Source organism: Amphiprion ocellaris, chromosome 2 (assembly GCF_022539595.1).
Source record: "Amphiprion ocellaris isolate individual 3 ecotype Okinawa chromosome 2, ASM2253959v1, whole genome shotgun sequence".
NCBI lineage: Eukaryota > Metazoa > Chordata > Actinopteri > Pomacentridae > Amphiprion > Amphiprion ocellaris.
In genome coordinates this window covers 4306179-4324379 of record NC_072767.1, presented here as the reverse complement: position 1 = coordinate 4324379, position 18201 = coordinate 4306179, and the positions used below count along the sequence as shown (strand labels likewise).

The following is an 18201-nucleotide window of genomic DNA, read 5'->3' as shown; positions in this document are numbered from 1 at the left end:
GATAAATCGTGCGCTGACTTTACGTAAGACTCTCGCCTCCACCGAGCTCTTTCCGCCTCTGAAAGGGGTCCTTGACCTTTCAGAGCCGTTCTGCTGCATTGCGCTAAAATCCAGCCTGTTGGACGACACTTTCATCACTGCAGGTTAAATACACACCAAAAAGAAACGGAAGGTATTTGCCAGGTTTGCAGAATGCTGCTGGATTATAACATTTCACAGTATCTTCATCTGGAGACTTAGGAGGAACTGAAAGGTCATTCTGTATAAAATGGACCAAATCTGAAAAAAGCTCCCAAATAAACCTCGTTAAAATCTGCTGTTTGTTATATACAACAACTTTCATGTATTTAATGAAGCCATGCAAAGTTCTGCTTTTATACTATGGATATTTTTAGAGTTACAGGCCATTGGTCAAATAAGCTTTTTCCACCATTTCTGAGCCTCACAACTTCATCAGTACAGGAGATAGACACATTCAATTTTCAGAGCTAAAAAACACATTGGAATTCTGTTGTTCTTTCTATAACCAACTTTGAGCATCAGTATTATGGAATAGATCAGAGTTTCTTGTCATAAAGAGACAAAACTGTCCCAAAGACATGTAAAACAATCAAAACGTCACACTAAACAAGAAAAACGAGACACAGAACAAGACAAATGAGACACGAAACACCAAAAACCGGACACAAAACCAGAAAAAGAAGACACAAAATATCACTAAATAAGAAAAACGAGGCATGAAACAGGAAAAGAGAGACGCAAAATGACAAAAACCATACACAAATGACTACAACAAGAAAAAAAAACTGTCCCAAAGATACACAAAACTCATGCAAAATGACAGAAGAGGGACAAAAGTGAGCAGAAAACAACAAAACCAGAATCTGCCATGTTCACCAAAATTTCACGCTTATTAACTTTGGTAACTTTTTCCAGGACTTTTGAGCCTCAAAACTTCATAAGTACAGGAGACAGAAACCAAAAACAGAAATTCACTGGATTTTGGTTTATTTTTTTGTGAATGTTCTTAAGAAACATTTTTAACATTTCTTTTTTTCCACCAAAAAATATTCAAAGATTTCCCAAAAATGTTGACATCAGAAGTTTCACTGATAAAATATATATATTTTTCCACATGTTCAAACTTTAAAACGGGTCAGTTTTGACCCGCAGGATGACACAAGGGTTAATTTAGGTTGAGCCTCTTGCTCAACTCAAATTAAAACATGTGAACCTTTAACTCACCTCTATGTACTCCAAAGGCCTGTAACTCTGAAAATATTCATAGTATGAAGGTAAAACTTTGCATGGCTTCACTAAATACACTGAAGTTATTGCACATAACATTTTAACTGATTGTGAGTTGGTCAGGTAGGAAACTCTAATTGATTTTTTATGGAATATTCCACTTCACCCCCACCAGTGGAAATGTAACCCACCAACACGTGTCTGTTTCAGGTTCATTAGCTCCAGACAGATGAACTGTTCCTAGCTCCGTCCTCACATCTAATCTAAAACTCCTTGTAGCAGACCGCCGGGGTCGTGACTTTCTCACGCCTCCTGCTGTTGCCGTGTGTTCAGCGGAGCGTTGTTATGACGGAGGTCCGGTAGAAGGATTACTGTGAATGTAGACGTCAGGGAGGAGCTGCAGGTAGTGTGACATCTGGACAATGTGTGTGTGGGAGTGTGTTCGAGCAACAAAGCGTGAAAGTCACCGGTGAGAACTCGGCGTCGCAAGTGCTGCTTTCCTCACTTAAGGACAAGCGGAGCCTCAGTTGCCCCGACTGTCAGGCCGGCAGAAGGTTTCAAACCAAATATAATTGAGTTTGTTATCAGGCTGCTGCCAGTGTGAGGAAACATCAGTCAGAGTGTTTGGTGGTTTCTGCTGCTGCCGGAAAAACCTGCAAGTCATAGATGCAGGGTCAGTGTCTACAGTTAGACTGTTATTACAGCCTGGAAACATGTGTGCAGAAACAAATTATGGCTTTGTTGATGAGTTAAAAGCCACAGTGGGATGGAAATGACGAGCAAAGATGGGAATAAATCGCTAGGCAGCTTGAACACACACTTAAACCCAGCAAGTTTGCTCATTACAGGCCCCTGAAGTACATAGTCATGGGTCACAATAAGCTTTTTCCACCATTTCTGAGCCTCACAACTTCATCAGTACAGGAAATAGACACATTTAATTTTCAGAGCTAAAAAACTCATTGGAATTCTGTTAAAAAAGGAAACCAGATCAATTTTACATTCAATCCAGGTGTCACAGTCTAAAGACCAAGTGTGTTTTTTGTTAATTTCTTTCTATGACCAACTTTGAGCATCAGTATTATGGAATAGATCAGAGTTTCTTGTCATAAAGAGACAAAACTGTCCCAAAGACATGTAAAACAATCAAAACGTCACACTAAACAAGAAAAACGAGACACAAAACAAGACAAATGAGAAACGAAACACCAAAAACCGGACACGAAACCAGAAAAAGAAGACACAAAATGTCACTAAATAAGAAAAACGAGGCACGAAACAGGAAAAGAGAGACGCAAAATGACAAAAACCATAAACAAATGACTACAAAGAGGAAAAAAACTGTCCCAAAGATACACAAAACTGATGCAAAATGACAGAAGAGGGACAAAAGTGATAAAGATGAGCAGAAAACAACAAAACCAGAATCTGCCATGTTCAACAAAATTTCACGCTTATTAACTTTGGGTAACTTTTTCTGCTGCTGCCAGAAAAACCTGCAAGTCATAGACACAGGGTGAGTTTCTACAGTTAGACTGTGTTATTACAGCCAGAAAACATGTGTGCAGAAACAAATTATGGCTTTGCTGATGAGTTAGAAGCCACAGTGGGATGGAAATGACAAGCAAAGATGGGAATAAATCACTAGGCAGCTTGAACACACACTTAAACCCAGCATGTTTGCTCATAAATGCAAAGACAGAATGGAAATCAGCAGCTTAGGGGTAGTTCTGTGTTCACAATTCACACAAAAATTGCAATTTGAAACCGTGCGATTAGCAAATTGTACAGTCTAGAATTTAGAATATATATTATGCAGCACATCTGACTCAGAGTTTAAACCGTTATGTTATTGGTTTTGCAAATTCTTGCCGTTATGCATGTGTGACAGTTACATTACTGATGTTATCTCATGTTTTCAATCCATTACACAGCCAATACTGAGCTAAAAATTGACTTATAGCATAACTCAGACTGGAATGTCTGCCAGAAAAATCGCAATTTGTAATTCAACATCTTCCTCAGCAGCTAAAATTGTCAACTATTTATTCTAAGCAGAGTTTGAAAAGATTCAGACAAAGAACGGGGCCAAAAAGATCACTGTGCTTCATTGTTAGTCTGGGATGACTTCAGACTGGCATAAAGAATAGAGCTAATCTCAGTGGTGGAGTAGATAGATGCTAATGAGACAGAGGTTACTGTCCATTCACTGTGTGCCTCCCTCCCCTCATCCCTCGTTCAGCTTCTCTGGATGTATTAACCTACATCTGACCCACATAATGGTTCCTCAGTCAGCAGCATTTACATGTCGGCTCAGCCTGAGAGTCTCCATGTTTCCTGGAACTAAGCAGAGCAGAGGAGGTGTATAGACTCCTGTAGCTCATTATAGAAAGCTGTCCCCGATCAGTGGTGCAGAGATGAAGAAATCATCTACTCTGTTTATTAGTGCTTTTGAAAATGCTACTTTAACCCTCCTGTTGTCCTCATTTACAGGCACCAAAAAATATTGTTTCCTTGTCTGAAAAAAATCCCCAAATTCTGCAAAAAAATTCCCCAAATTTCTGAAAATTTGCAAAACCTTCAGGAAGAAAATTCCAATAATTCCTTAAATTTCCCTTAAAAGTTTTATTTTTTTTAAACTCCCCAATTTTGTCAAGAAAATTGTTGTAAATATTGTCAAAAAATGAGTAAAAATCTTCCCAAAAATCCTAAAAATATTTAAAGTGATTCCATGTATATCAGTAAAACTTCTAATATTTTCTTAAGAACCAACCAAAAGCAACTAAAATTCAGTGAAATTCGCTGGATTTTGGTTTATTTTTTTGTGAATGTTCTTAAGAAACATTTTTAACATTTCTTTTTTTCCACCAAAAAATGTTCAGAGATTTCCCAAAAATGTTGAAAATGTGGACATCAGAAGTTTCACTATGAAAATATATATTTTTTTCCACATTTTCAAACTTTAAAATGCAGGACGACACGAAGGTTAATAAAATGCTAAACTAAAACATGAACTTTTTTAGAGAAATACATTAAAAATAACTGACATTCCAAAGTAATCTTCCTTTTGCTTTCTGTCATTCAAAAACCAAAAGCAATCTTTAGGTCGACAGAGAGCAGCAGAGGTGTTCGTGAATTCAGACTTTAAAGGAACAAATGTTCTGCTGTTGGCTGCCAGATAGAGTGAACACAAGCGTTTTCATGCACTCCCAGCATCTGATCAGCTGAACTAACAATGGATTCCTTCTGTTTTTTAAGGCAATGTCACAACAGCAATAGGAAAATCCTTAGTGTTAGCATGTTGTGTGGCTAACAGTAGCATTAGCTTTGACAGAACTCTGTGGAAACTGTAAAGCTGAAGGACATTCAGAGATGGAAATTTTTAACCGATAAACAAGGACCAGATGTGTTACTGTGTTTTCATGTTGTGCTTCAGTTCAACTGAAACTCAGCTCCTGTTTCCATCTGTTAGCTTCTCTCCTGCTCTCTGTGCTCACATGCTGCATTTTAATACAGAGGAATTCACAATAAAGCTGTTGTCATGTATGTATTTTTCTGTTTCTGTTGTCAGACAACAGAACAAGTATGAAAGTACAGATTTTACAACCACAACGTAGTTTCAAAAACTAACCACGCAATGAACCAACACCACTGTGAGATACATACCTGTAAAAAAATCACTTAAAGAGAACGTTAGAAATAACAGAAGGTCCACTTTTCACTCTCTTATTCATGACTCTTTTCCTCCATGCTGTCAATAACAGATGCAGAGAGAGTTTTCTTCCTGAAGGGGGCGGGGAAAGCAGCATTTAAAGCTACAGACACCAAAATAGTCCATTTAGAGCAAAACTAAAACCAGGAGTTCCTCAGTCATGGAGAAATTGATCGTGTTTGTGGTGGTTTGAGCTGAAAATTGAAAGATAAACTGCTACGATGTGAAATTTTCATTGATTTCATTAAACGGGGTAAAATATGGGACCCTAAATGAATTATACAACTAATTAATAATTCCTGCATCATATTTTATGCTTTTGAAAAAATTGGGGTTATTGTGATTCAGAAAATATCTGTAGTAGAAAAGGACTCAAATATGCTACATGATATATGACTTATCAATAGTAATGTAAACAATGTGCAGTTTCCAAATGTGAGTATGTGAAGATTGAGTGTGTATGTAAGGGATTTTGATTTAAATGCTTCCCTCAACAACAAAGCATTCAAGAACTTCTTTATGAAAGCCTTTTGAATGTATCTCCTCATCTCTCCGTCTGTAGAAAAGCTCGCCGAAGCCCAGCGGCGGTTTGCGACTCTGCAGAATGAGCTGCAGTCGTCGCTGGACGCTCAGCGGGAAAGCAACGCTCCGCCCGGCCTGCGGAAACGCAAGACCATGTTCCACCTGTCGCAGGAGGAGCGCTGCAAACACCACAACATCAAGGACCTGAAGCTAGCCTTCAGCGAGTTCTACCTCAGCCTCATCCTGCTCCAGAACTACCAGGTCATTCTCAAACGCTCCTGCATACAACGCTGATTAAAGTTCTCCAGAGAAAATGGAGGCCTGAAGGTCTGTTTGTCAGGTGTAGAGATGTTGTCTGAACATGTGTTGTCCTCCACAGAACCTGAACTTCACGGGTTTCCGTAAGATCCTGAAGAAACATGATAAGATCCTGGATACTTGTCGCGGTGCCGACTGGAGGGTGGCTCACGTGGAGGTGGCGCCTTTCTACACCTGCAAGAAGATCACACAGCTCATTACCGAGACGGAGGTGGCCGATTGCATCTACACTAACATCCATCCATCCATCCATTATCTATACACCGCTTAATCCTCACTAGGGTCATGGGGGGGCTGGAGTCTATCCCAGCTGACTCAGGTGAAGGCAGGGGACACCCTAGACAGGTCACCAGTCTGTCACAGGGCTACATACAGAGACAAACAAGCACTCACACATTCACACCTACGGGCAATTTAGAATAATCAATTAACCTCAGCATATTTTTGGACTGTGGGAGGAAGCCGGAGTACCCGGAGAGAACCCACGCATGCACAGGGAGAACATGCAAACTCCATGCAGAAAGATCCCGGGAAAGCCGGGACGTGAACCAGGGACCTTCTAGCTGCAAGGAGAAAGTGCTAACCACTACGCCACTGTGCAGCCCTCTACACTAACACTGTAAAATTAAAAAAAATGCATGTAAAACTCCTCAACAGACAACAACAACTCTGCTGTGTTTGTGTTTAGACGCTGGTGACCACGGAGCTGGAAGGAGGCGACCGTCAGAGGGCCATGAAGAGGTTGAGAGTTCCTCCTCTGGGGGCAGCTCAGGTCAGAGGAGCAGCTGATCACACTGGAAATCAATCAGTCATGTTTTACTTTTCAAAATGTATACCTTCTCCAGCAAAGTACAGCGGTCCCTCGTCTATCGTGGGGGTTAAGTTCCAGAACCCCCTGCGATAGATGAAAATACGCGAAGTAGCAACCTTATATTTAGTTTATTATTTATATCTATTTTAAGGCTTTATAAACCATCCCCACACTCTTACAAACATTTCCCACACTCTTAGAAACACTTCCTATGCTCTTTAACAGTTTTTACACTCTTAAACCTGGGTAATTTTCTAATTTTCTACGATAGTAACTATCTTCCTCTGATGCTTGGGTTCGGTGTCAGAAGCCTTAGGAGGAGCAGAACGTTTGATCAGCATCGTAGGGCTTGAAATAAATTTCACAAAAACACAACACCGCAGGGTAACACTATGCACAGCGATCAGACGTCGATGTGAAATGGACAAGGAGAGACGCTGAATCCTGCGATACATGGGAGACAGAGGAGACTGATGCTGACATCGTTGAGCCAATCAGTGTCCAGCGCTCTACGCTACGTGTTTTATTTACATGTGATATTCTTTTAAGATGTTTAAATTATTATTTTTATATTGTTTTCAGTTTTTTAGTCTAGAAAATGCTTATTTTACCGCAAAAATAATTAAAATAATAAATACATAAGAATGCCTATATACCACAAAATCCCACAATATGGCAAAAAATCCGCCAAAAAAAAAAGCGTTTAGGTTTATTTTTCTGTCACATAAGTCACCTCCGGAAGAGCAGTTTTAGCTTCTACACCAGAGAACATCCCAGCATGCATTTATCTAACTGTAATTATCGTATGTCGTTGGTGGTGAACACAGATTAAAAACAAAGGTAAGAGGTTCATCATGAGAGAAATGGATGCAGTGGGAGACAAAGAGCAAGAAACCATCAGAGTATTGATTTTATAAGTGCCTTTCCATCGTTGTACAGACAGGAATACTGGAGGCTGGTGGCATTTATCCCCCCACCTTATATCTGCTGTTATTACCACATTAATTACTGTCATGTCAGACTTAAAGGCTGTGATTTATGATCTCTACATTTCCTGTATAGAAGCAAATCAGGTGGATAAATGGAGCCCAAGTGACTCATATGTGGACATACAGTTGTTTATATCCAATGACTCCTATAGCTCTGAATTTAAAACGAACGCATCTTTGTCACAAAAAAACAATCATGTAATTAGCTTTTTATAGATTTATTATAGGTTTTCTGGAAATATGACAAAAAACATCTGGGTCAAAAATATGCATACAGCAGTTCTGATGTTTGGTTAAATGTCCTTTGGCCATTTTCACCTCAACTAGGCACTTTTGGTAGCCGTTCACAAGCTTCTGGTTGTATCTTTGACCTTCCTTCCAACAGAATTGGTGCAGATTAGCTAAACTTGTTATCTTTCTGACTCAGACTTGTTTCTTCATCAGAGTCCACAGGTTCTTGATGGGGTTTAAGTTTGGGGAGACCAGTCTACAATTTTATCTCCAGCCTGATTTAACCATTTCTTAACCATGTCTGATGTGTGTTTGGGCTCATTGTCTTGTTAAAACATTCAACTGAGTCCAAGATCAGCCTTCTGGGTGATGATTTTCGGTGCTCCTGAAGAATGTGGAGGTAATCCTCCTCCTTCCTTATTCCATTTACTTCATATAAAGCCCCAGAGCATGATACTGCCACCACCATGCTGGACAATAAGTTTGATGCTATGGGGGTTTAAGGGCCAGAGTCTGATGAGTGGATCAAATGGGCCCCAATTAAGTTGCTTTAGAGGAGTTAGCAGCTGTAGTCAATGGTAATCTCTCATGAGAAGCTAAGAAGTCATGCCATGCTAAAACTCATCATTCAGGTTGCTGTATCTTGACCTCGCAGATTTTGTCATATTTCCAGAAGACCCATAATGAATCTTTGAAAGAACCAAAACACACCAAAACTATAGGAGTCATTGAAAACTCAAGACTAACATAAAATACATGGTCTTTACAAGTAAACGTCTGTTCACAACTGCACTAGATGTACACTACCGGTCAAAAGGTTTAAATCACCCCAATATTTCCATTTTTTATTGGAAATTATGCATGTTAATGTCTCATTGTACTCTGAAATGAAATCATAAAACAAATAAACAAATGAAGTTTTAAAAAAAAAAAAAAAAAAAGTCAATTTAGAAACCAAAACGTGTTCCAAACTTTTACACTAGCAACACACTACTTTGTGCAGTATAATACTGTTCAAATAATGCTGTTGAGGGTCTGGTGCCATGATGTGTTCCAACACTCTGTAGACAGAGGGGGTTTTAAGGAATCAAGATAAGCTGGGACACCTGTAGGATTCGGTAGCACCAACTTTCAAGGCTTCATCAACCTCCATTGCTGCAGAACAGCTTTAAGTTGTTCACCCATTTCTTGTTCCCTGAAAAAGGCCTTTTTATATATAATTCTGAAATGTACATTATTTTTCAGTTTTGGGTAACCTTACCTTTTTTTTAACTTTTGGCAGTTCACTGCTTACCTTCGTACCGCTTCAAGATATTCATTGGACTTGAACTACTTGAATTTCAATAAAAAGATGGAAAAATTGGGGAGTTCTAAAACTTTTGAGTGGTAGTGTACATATACAGCATTTGTTAGTTTGTTCCCATCTGTGGTGGTTGGTTGTCAGTATTAATCATGTTGTTTTTGTTTTCTTTTCTTCTGTTCCAGCCTGCTCTGGCCTGGACTACCTTCCGTGTTGGTCTCTACTGCGGCTTCTTCATCATTCTGGCCATCGCCTTCGTTCTCACCGGTACGTCCCATAAACACCTGCGTTTACCTGTTTTCCATATCCTTTTAAGCTCCTGCAATGTGCTGCTGAGAGATAGTTTCAGTTGACTGTCTCAGATTTAAGCTGATTAAAGTTTTTTTTGTTGTTGTTGTTCTGCCTCAGATTTAATCTTTAAAAAACAGAAAATTCACCGTGATGTGTTTGATCAGGTGCCGTTTTCATCCGCTACGAGAACATGTGGCCTCTAGTGCGGATCTATCGCGGCGGCTTCCTGTTGATCCAGTTCCTCTTCCTGTTGGGCATCAACACGTACGGATGGAGGCAGGCTGGCGTGAACCACGTCCTCATCTTCGAGATCAACCCGAGAAACAACCTCTCACACCAACATCTGTTCGAGGTGAGAACTCAACTGCTGAAAGTTTTTAGGAAATAAACTTGAACCAACTTTCCTCTCAGATTGATGGATTTTTTAAATATGCACCAGGAGCGAATGAGGTTGTTCAGCCACGGGGGTAATCCATATTCAAAGGGTGCATTATCATGTAAATTAAGATTGCATTCAGCAGAAATCACACATTCCCGTCCGCAGGGTTTTATTTACACCCTGAAAGTACAAAACAGAACATAGCGTACGCTGCATTGTTCAGGTTGTCTTGTTAATTGTGATGATGTGTCAGAGGAGTTTGGTTTTAATGCTTGTGTGCTGCAGATTGCCGGTTTCCTGGGCGTGTTGTGGTGCCTCAGCATCCTCTCCTGCCTCTACTCGGAGTACACCTACCTCCCCATGCAGATCAACCCCCTCATCCTGTACGGCTTCATGCTGCTCTTCCTCATCAACCCCTTCAAGACCTGCTACTACAAATCACGCTTCTGGCTCCTCAAACTTCTGGTGGGTCAACACATTTACGTATTTCTTGTCTTAGCTTCTTTTATGCATCTGTTGCTCTAGTTTGAATGTCATACAGTGCAATCAAACTCTCTAAGAACATCTAAAAATGAGTCTGACTGTGGTGTAGTTTGTTAAACTTCCTCTCCGGTTATTGATTAAACCCATAAAAACTCATCTCTGTGTCTCAGAGTTCCATATTTAGAATTTTTTTCCATGGAAATAATCCCTTCATACCCTAAAATAGCTCTTCTTTTGCAATGTTTGGATCTATTAAGTCATAATGCACCCCTCTGCTGGTTGCTGCAACTCGAGCTTTGTACCACTCTGCTCCAACACTGCAAAAATAGCAACCTGTAGTACTGCACTGAGTGATTACTGAAACAGAAACTGATACTGAACAACGGACATAGCCTTCTTGACAGAATTTGTCAGTCACTGGTCAAATTGAACCGAACGTAACAAGCAAGAAGTCGGTCTAATTCGGGAATAACTACAAAAACAAGCAAACTGATACAGTAAAAGAGTCATAAATAACGACAAAAATAACTTTAAGGGACAAAAACAACAATGAATTGTTATTATACATCACCCATCCGTTTGTAGACGATCATTTTAAAACCTTGAGTTTGGAATTTGGCTGCCGTTGGTCTTTTTAAAGTGAAGGTATCAAGCCTGAGGAGACTACGCAAGATGACACACCAAAATGTAGAAAATAACTTTAAGGAACAAAAACAACAATGGATTGATCAAATATGCAGCATATTCCCCAGTCTGTAGTGTATTAAAGGTCCAGTGAGCAGGATTTAGTGGCATCTAGTGGTGAAGTTGGAGACTGCAACCATCTAAAAACCTCTCAATTAACTTTCCTTATTAAAGCGTGTAGGGGAACCAAATATAATAAATAAATAAATATAATAAATATAATAAAACCACTTATAAAAAGATGGAAAAAAGTTGCTCCCATACATTTGCAATTTGTCAGCTTCATTCTGCTTCATCGTCTATTTTACTCTAAATTCGACCATTATTTACAAAATAAACATCATTATGTATTTAAATAGTCTTTAAACTAGTGATGGAAACCGTAAACTTAGCAGGAAAATGTTCACTGAGGTAACAAATAAAGAGAGAAGTCAGGTCATTTTCTCCTAGACTTCTATACATCCTGACTTTTCAACCAGAGGAGTCGCCCCCTGCTGGCTGTTAGACAGAATGCATCTATATGGCGCTTTATTTTTCATACTAGAATGCTTCATCCATGTTTGATATACGCCTGGAATGACTCACTGGAAGTAGACTGCTGGTTTAGTCTTCTCTGGTCACACATTTCAAATGTCTTTCTCCTTCCACCATCCATGTGTTTCCATTTCCAAACTCAACAACCACCTCCACCGTGGAGTCTGAATCCTGATATTTATCATCAGCGAGGCAGCCGTGAGGTGGATTTATGATAGAATTATATGCTGAAATACTGAGAAAAATGTCCAATACTGTTAGAAAACCTAGAAAATCTAGATCAAGTCAAGTGTAGTATGAGTTTTTAAATGTAATTTAACATAAAAATCAACATGTGACAGACCTTTAGTGTTAAAAATGTATGCTCGCCTATAAACTGAATGGATTTACCTTTGAAAAAATGTCAAACCCCCATTATTAAACCAGTATTTAAGATTCAATTTAAAGCAATAAACCAGTAGTTTGAGGTCAAATGGGTTTTTATAAGTCATTTTATGTAAATATCCTGTACAAGTGGCAGGTCTTTAATCTTAAAGTATTCTGACCTATATATAAAAATACCAAACCTCCATTAATAAACAAAAACTAAACTGTGAATATTAGATTATGAGTTTTTACATATCACTTAATGTAAAAATCTTGCACATCTTACAGGTTTTTATTGTTAAAACTCTGTGTCCTCTTGTAAAATTAATAGATTTACACTTGAAAATGTCAAACTTTCATTATTAAAACATATTTATGATTATAAATAGAACAATAAGCCGCTAATTTTACATCATTTTAAGTATAATATGAATTTGTGCATGTAATTTTATACAAAACTCTCTTTAATAGATCTCATTTTTTAATGTTATTTTACATTAGACATGTAAATTCACAGTTTTGTTGTAGTTTTACTAATATTGTGAATAAATCTGTAGAATTAAAAGAAACAATTTTGAAGATAATTTTGTTTTACAGTTTAATTTTGATTTATTTTTGTATTCTGATTGTGATACAAGTGAAAGCAAGTTTAAGGGACTAACAGCTATTTGTGACACGACAGATAAAATTAGAAATAGAGACAGAGGAAAGGAAATGATCTGAGGTTAAGTGTGTGTTCTGCTGTCGTTTTGTGTGCACGCTGAGTGTGTGTGTTTGTGTGTGTGTGTGTGTGTGTGTGTGTACAATGTGTGTGTGTCTGTATCTCACAATGAATGCAGGTACATTCAGATTTCTATCTCAAGTCTCATGTTTACAAAACCCTCCTGTTCCTCTGTTCTTTGTCTGAGCTGCAGAGGGTGTGTGTGTGTGTGTGTGTGTGTATACATGTGTGTGTGTGTGTGTATACGTGTGTGTGTGTGTGGAGTTCAGGGGGTTGAGGATAATAGAATGCAGCTCGTCTCCTGGGAGGTGGAGGCTGTGACTCTGCAATCATTACTGCTATAGATCCATCAGTATGCTGATGTTCCTCCTCCATCTTCATCCTCCTCCTCCTCCTCCTCCCTGCAGAACCCGACCCCCTCCTCGTTCTCCGGTCCTTTCTGTCGCATCTCCCCTCCATCCTCCATAATCATCTTCCGCCTTAATTGGTTCCCTGCGATCACAGCAACCTGCACAGTTACAGCAGATATGAGTCTTTCTTCATGATTCTCACACATCTCAGTCCGTTGGAATAAACTGATTAATGATTATTAACCCTCCTGTTGTCTTCATTTACTGGCACCAAAAAATATAGTTTCCTTGTCTGAGAAAAATCCAAAAATTCAGCAAAAAAATTCCCCAAATTTCTGAAAATTTGCAAAACATTCAGGAAGAAAATTCCAATAATTCCTTAAAAGTTTCCCTTAAAATTTTTATTTAAGAAAAAATCCCCCAAATTTGGCAAGAAAATTCTTGTAAATATTTTCAAACGGGATTACATATATATCAGTCAAACTTGTAATATTTTCTTTAAGAACATTCACAAAAAAAATGTACCAAAATCCAGCGAATTTCGCTGGATGCAGAAAATTACCAATATTTCACAGATGTTTGGTATTTTCACTATTTTTTAAGTTTTTGAATGTGATATTTTATTTTCTGTCTCCCTTGCTGCCAGATTTCACCTCTTTGAAAGGATTTTATTTATTTTATTCTATTTATCTTACAGTGCAGTGCATCAGTGTTATATGTCCTGAACTTCCTCTGATGACAAACACGAATCTGAAGGTTTCATTAGAGACCAAACTGCAGTCGATCACCTGATTTCTGCTGTTTGCTCCAGAAATGAAAAGCAGCTTCAGCCTTGAGACGGATTTGAGCCAATCAATACCGACTTTGACTGGCAGGTTAAGAGAAACGAGTAATGAGCTGAAATGTGTAAAAACAACCAAAAAAAAGATCAATGTGGGTTGACATTTGCAGCGGAGGGAGAGTTTGTGGTTTGTTCCTGAATGTCACATGTGGCCTGAGGGGGGAAATGGAAAGAGAGCAGCAGGTTGGACGGTTCTACTAAAACCTGGTGAGCTGCTGCCAGATCCAGGATAACATAGAAGGATAGAAACATGCCGAGCTGCTGGATGAACAGCGATGGTTACACAAACAAACAAAGCGTGGCTCATTAGAGTCCTGCAGAGAGTTGATGAGGAGTCTGAAGGCTTCACCTCGTCCTGCTGCACATCATTAATAGATGTTTGTTCTTCTGCTGAAGCAACAACTTGACAGTATTCATTTTATTTTGCATTTGACATCAAAATTGCTTCTTTTGTACTCTATTAAAATCAGCTAAAATATAATTCTTTTACTGTTAATTCCTGTTATTTGAATAAAGAATCTGTACACTACCAGTCAAAAGTGTGGACTCACCTTCTCATTTAATGGTTTTTCTTTATTTTCAGGACTGTTTACATTGTAGATTCTCACTGAAGGCATCAAAGCTGGGGGAATATTTTTGCTGAATTTTTGGATTTTTTTCAGACAAAGAAACAATATTTTTTTGGTGCCCATAAGTGAAGACAACAGGAGGTTTAAACCCAATTATTTCCTCTTTTCACCTCCAGTTCCGAGTTTTCACGGCTCCGTTCCACCGGGTCGAGTTCGCAGACTTCTGGTTGGCCGATCAGCTCAACTCTCTGGTGGTGGTTCTGATGGACCTCGAGTATCTCGTCTGCTTCTACATCTTCGAGCTGCAGTGGAGCAACAGCAAAGGCCTGCTGCCCAAATTCAAAGGTGAGCTGATCGCCACGCCTTTACTTTAAACTTCATGGCTGTTTTTAAATCTGAAACCTGAAAAAATCTCAAAAAACATGGAGAGAAAAGTTGAATTCTCTCTAGATGAACCATTTCCCTCAACATAACTGAAGAAGAAACATTATTTTGTGTGTTGGCAGTGAACGTTGACACATTTCAACAGTATTTGTTGTCCTGAACAGCATCGATGCATGTTATTTTTTCTTTTATTGGAAATTTATACTCTGATATCTCTGTGTACATGTAGAAAACATCAACTGTATGAAAAATCAGAGAGGGTTGATGAAAAACATTAAGGAAACATGTAGGAGCTCTCAAGGAAACTACTATAACTCAGGCAGATGTACATAGAAGAGACACGTTAAGGAAAGTTTTAAGTGCCAAAAACAACAAAAGCCCGTTTGTGTAGATTTTACTGCCAAAAAAAATTTTTTGGAGAGTGAAATATGCCTTAAAAAAAGCTTTTTTAAACAGATTGTAACTGTAATCTCTACTATTATTTTACAAATTTGCCCTGTTTTGTTGAATTACAGATAAGTAGTAAATTACGAAAAAAATATTAATTTACATTTTCCATATATGTGTGTGTGTGTGTGTGTGTGTGTGTGTGTGTGTGTGTGTGTGTGTGTGTGTGTGTGTGTGTGTGTGTGTGTGTGCATTGAAGAGTGCAAAATGGAAAATAGTTTTTTAATCTATATCTTTTTTTTTAAATTTACAAACAGTAATTAGTTGGACTTTTTTTTTACAATGTTTGAATGTAAGATTACACGGTTTTGCTGTAAAATCTGGTAAAAAATAAAATAGTAATAATAAAGAATTATTTAACAGATATTTCCTGTAAAATTTGAAAGAAGAATTATGCATATTAAGGAATTCTAAATAGTTTGTAAAACTGCTATTTTATACTTGTTACATTACAAATAATATTTAATAAAATAACAGAAGAAAATATTCATTTCCACAGATCAAAACTGTGTGTACTGTCCACATCAAAAATCTGTGTTTTTACAAACAATAATTTGGTCTTTTATCAAGTTTACTGAATTAAAATCCACCTAAAACATCATTTTTTAACACATATTTACTTTTTTTAATAGAATATTTACAGTATTTTTAACCCTCCTGTTGTCCTCATTTACGGGCACCAAAAAATATTGTTTCCTTGTCTGGAAAAAAATCCCAAAATTCATCAAAAAAATTCCCTAAATTTCTGAAAATTTGCAAAACCTCCAGGAAGAAAATTCCAATAATTCCTTAAAAATTTCCCTTAAAAGTTTTATTTTAAATAAAATCCCCCAATTTTGGCAAGAAAATTCTTGTAAATATTTTCCAAAAGTGATTAAAAATCTTCCAAAAAAATCCTAAAAATATCTAAAGTGATTCCATATAAATCAGTAAAACTTCTAAAATTGTCTTGAAGAACATTCACATAAAAATCAACCAAAATCCAGTGAATTTCACTGGATTTTGTTTCATTTTTATGAGAATGTTCTTCAGAAACATTTTTAACATTTCTTTTTTTCCACTAAAAAATGTTCAAAGATTTCCCAAAAATGTTGAAAATGTGGACATCAGAAGTTTCACTGTGAAAATACATTTTTTCCCACATTTTCAAACTTTAGAACGCAGGACGACATGAGGGTTAAATAAAACAGCAGACATCTAATAATTATTTCCAAATCTGTACTTGCAACCCTCTCATAAATACATCATTAAAGCAAACAGATGAATGGATCTTATACAGGTTTTATATCTGATATTAATCAGTGTTTGTTCTCTACCTGATGCTTCATATACTATAATATTATAACACGGAGATAAAGACATAAATCTGTGCTGACAGTGAGCAGAACATCTGAGCTGAACTGTCACTGGTTATGATGTAGATCAGGTTTTAATTTCTTTCCGCTCCACCACCTCTGATCTGCAGCCGCCGATTAAAATGCAGCCTAATGGAAGGTAAACGCTGGAGGTCAACGTGTGACTCTCATACCGATGAGTTCTGCTGCGAGGAGGAGGTTTTAACACATGGGTTCTGTTGTTTTATCCCAGATTCTGGAGACTACGTCTGCCACAGCTACTCGTACGGCCTCCGCGCCATCATCCAGTGTCTGCCCGCCTGGTTCCGCTTCATCCAGTGTCTGAGGCGTTACCGTGACACCAAGAGGGCCTTTCCTCACCTGGTGAATGCTGGGAAATATTCCACCACCTTCTTCGTCGTCACCTTCGCAGCCCTTTACGCCACACACAGAGGTAGGATTCAGGAAATACAAGCACACAGGAATGCCTCTTTTATGTCCATGAAAACATGAAAAATCAACCAGTTCCTCCTCAGAATCAGGTGATTTATTATCTACAGTAACTTTAGTATATTTAATGAAGTCATGCAAAGTTTTACCGTCATACTATTCATGTTTTCAGAGTTACAGGCCCTTGAAGTACATAGAGGTGGGTGGAAATTTGTTTTTTCCATCGTTTCTGAGCCTCATAACTTCATCGGTTCTGCATGGCTTCATTAAATATACTAAAGCTGCTTCAGATTAAAAAAATCTGCTGATTCTGAGAAGGTCAGGTTGGATTTTTTCCAGATTTGGTTGACAGCAGTCATAGGTTTAAGGTTAGCAGACATAGGAACACATTCTATCAGCTCTTTCCATCTTTAAATCACAGAGGAAGCTAAAAGAGAAGCGACTGTGTGAAGCTGTAACTCTGTGTTGTGTTGCTGCGTTACGCGAACATGTCGACATTCTTTGGAGCCTTTTGTGTTTGTTGGCTCAGACAGCAGAAGTGACCTTGAGAGCAGAACGCTAGAAGCAGCCTTGGCTTCCACGTCGAATGGAAATCACATAAACGAGGTTCTGCTCCCACAGTGTGGCGTTCAGGAGGTGGAGGAACGCCACAAAATAGAGAAACTGCAGAGATACAGAAGCACACTGGAAAAAATGCTCCTCTCAAAACAAGAAAAAAGTACTTATTTCAAGGAACTTTTACCTTGAAATAAGTGAAAAAATCTGCCAATAGAACAAGTGAAAAATGGCTCAGTAACATTTCTTGAAATAAGATATGATATTTAGAATATTGAGATCTCAAAATTAGCCGGGAAAATTTATTTTAAGCTATATTTTGCCAGGATTGTTAAGCTTAGGTGTCTTAAAATATCCAGATATTTAAAAAAAAAAAAAAAAAGAAGCAGTTTTTCACTCAAAAATAGATTTTTGCTTTCATGTAACTTCCTAATTTGAGATGTATTAACCCTCCTGCTGTCTTCATTTACGGGCACCAAAAAATATCGTTTCCTTGTCTGAAAAAAATCCAAAAAATCAGTAACAAAATTCCCCAAATTTCTGAAAATTTGCAAAACCTTCAGGAAGAAAATTCCAGTAATTCCTTAAAAGTTTCCCTTAAAAGTTTTATTTTAAAAAAATTCCGCAAGTTTGGCAAGAAAATTCTAGCAATGGCTGCAAGAGTGAACACAACAGTCTTCAT

General features: G+C 38.0%; 1 protein-coding gene across 1 annotated transcript in view; it reads left to right on the top strand.

The window, feature by feature from the left end:
• The window catches only part of xpr1a (xenotropic and polytropic retrovirus receptor 1a), a 132939-nt gene that overhangs the window by 89552 nt on the left and 25186 nt on the right, over nt 1–18201 (top strand). Inside the window, exons 4-11 of the mRNA XM_055016386.1 lie at nt 5523–5743; nt 5862–6011; nt 6489–6572; nt 9317–9398; nt 9587–9774; nt 10087–10266; nt 14526–14694; nt 16768–16968. Coding sequence (XP_054872361.1) covers nt 5523–5743; nt 5862–6011; nt 6489–6572; nt 9317–9398; nt 9587–9774; nt 10087–10266; nt 14526–14694; nt 16768–16968 — 1275 coding nt within the window. The remainder of the gene's footprint in view (nt 1–5522; nt 5744–5861; nt 6012–6488; nt 6573–9316; nt 9399–9586; nt 9775–10086; nt 10267–14525; nt 14695–16767; nt 16969–18201) is intronic.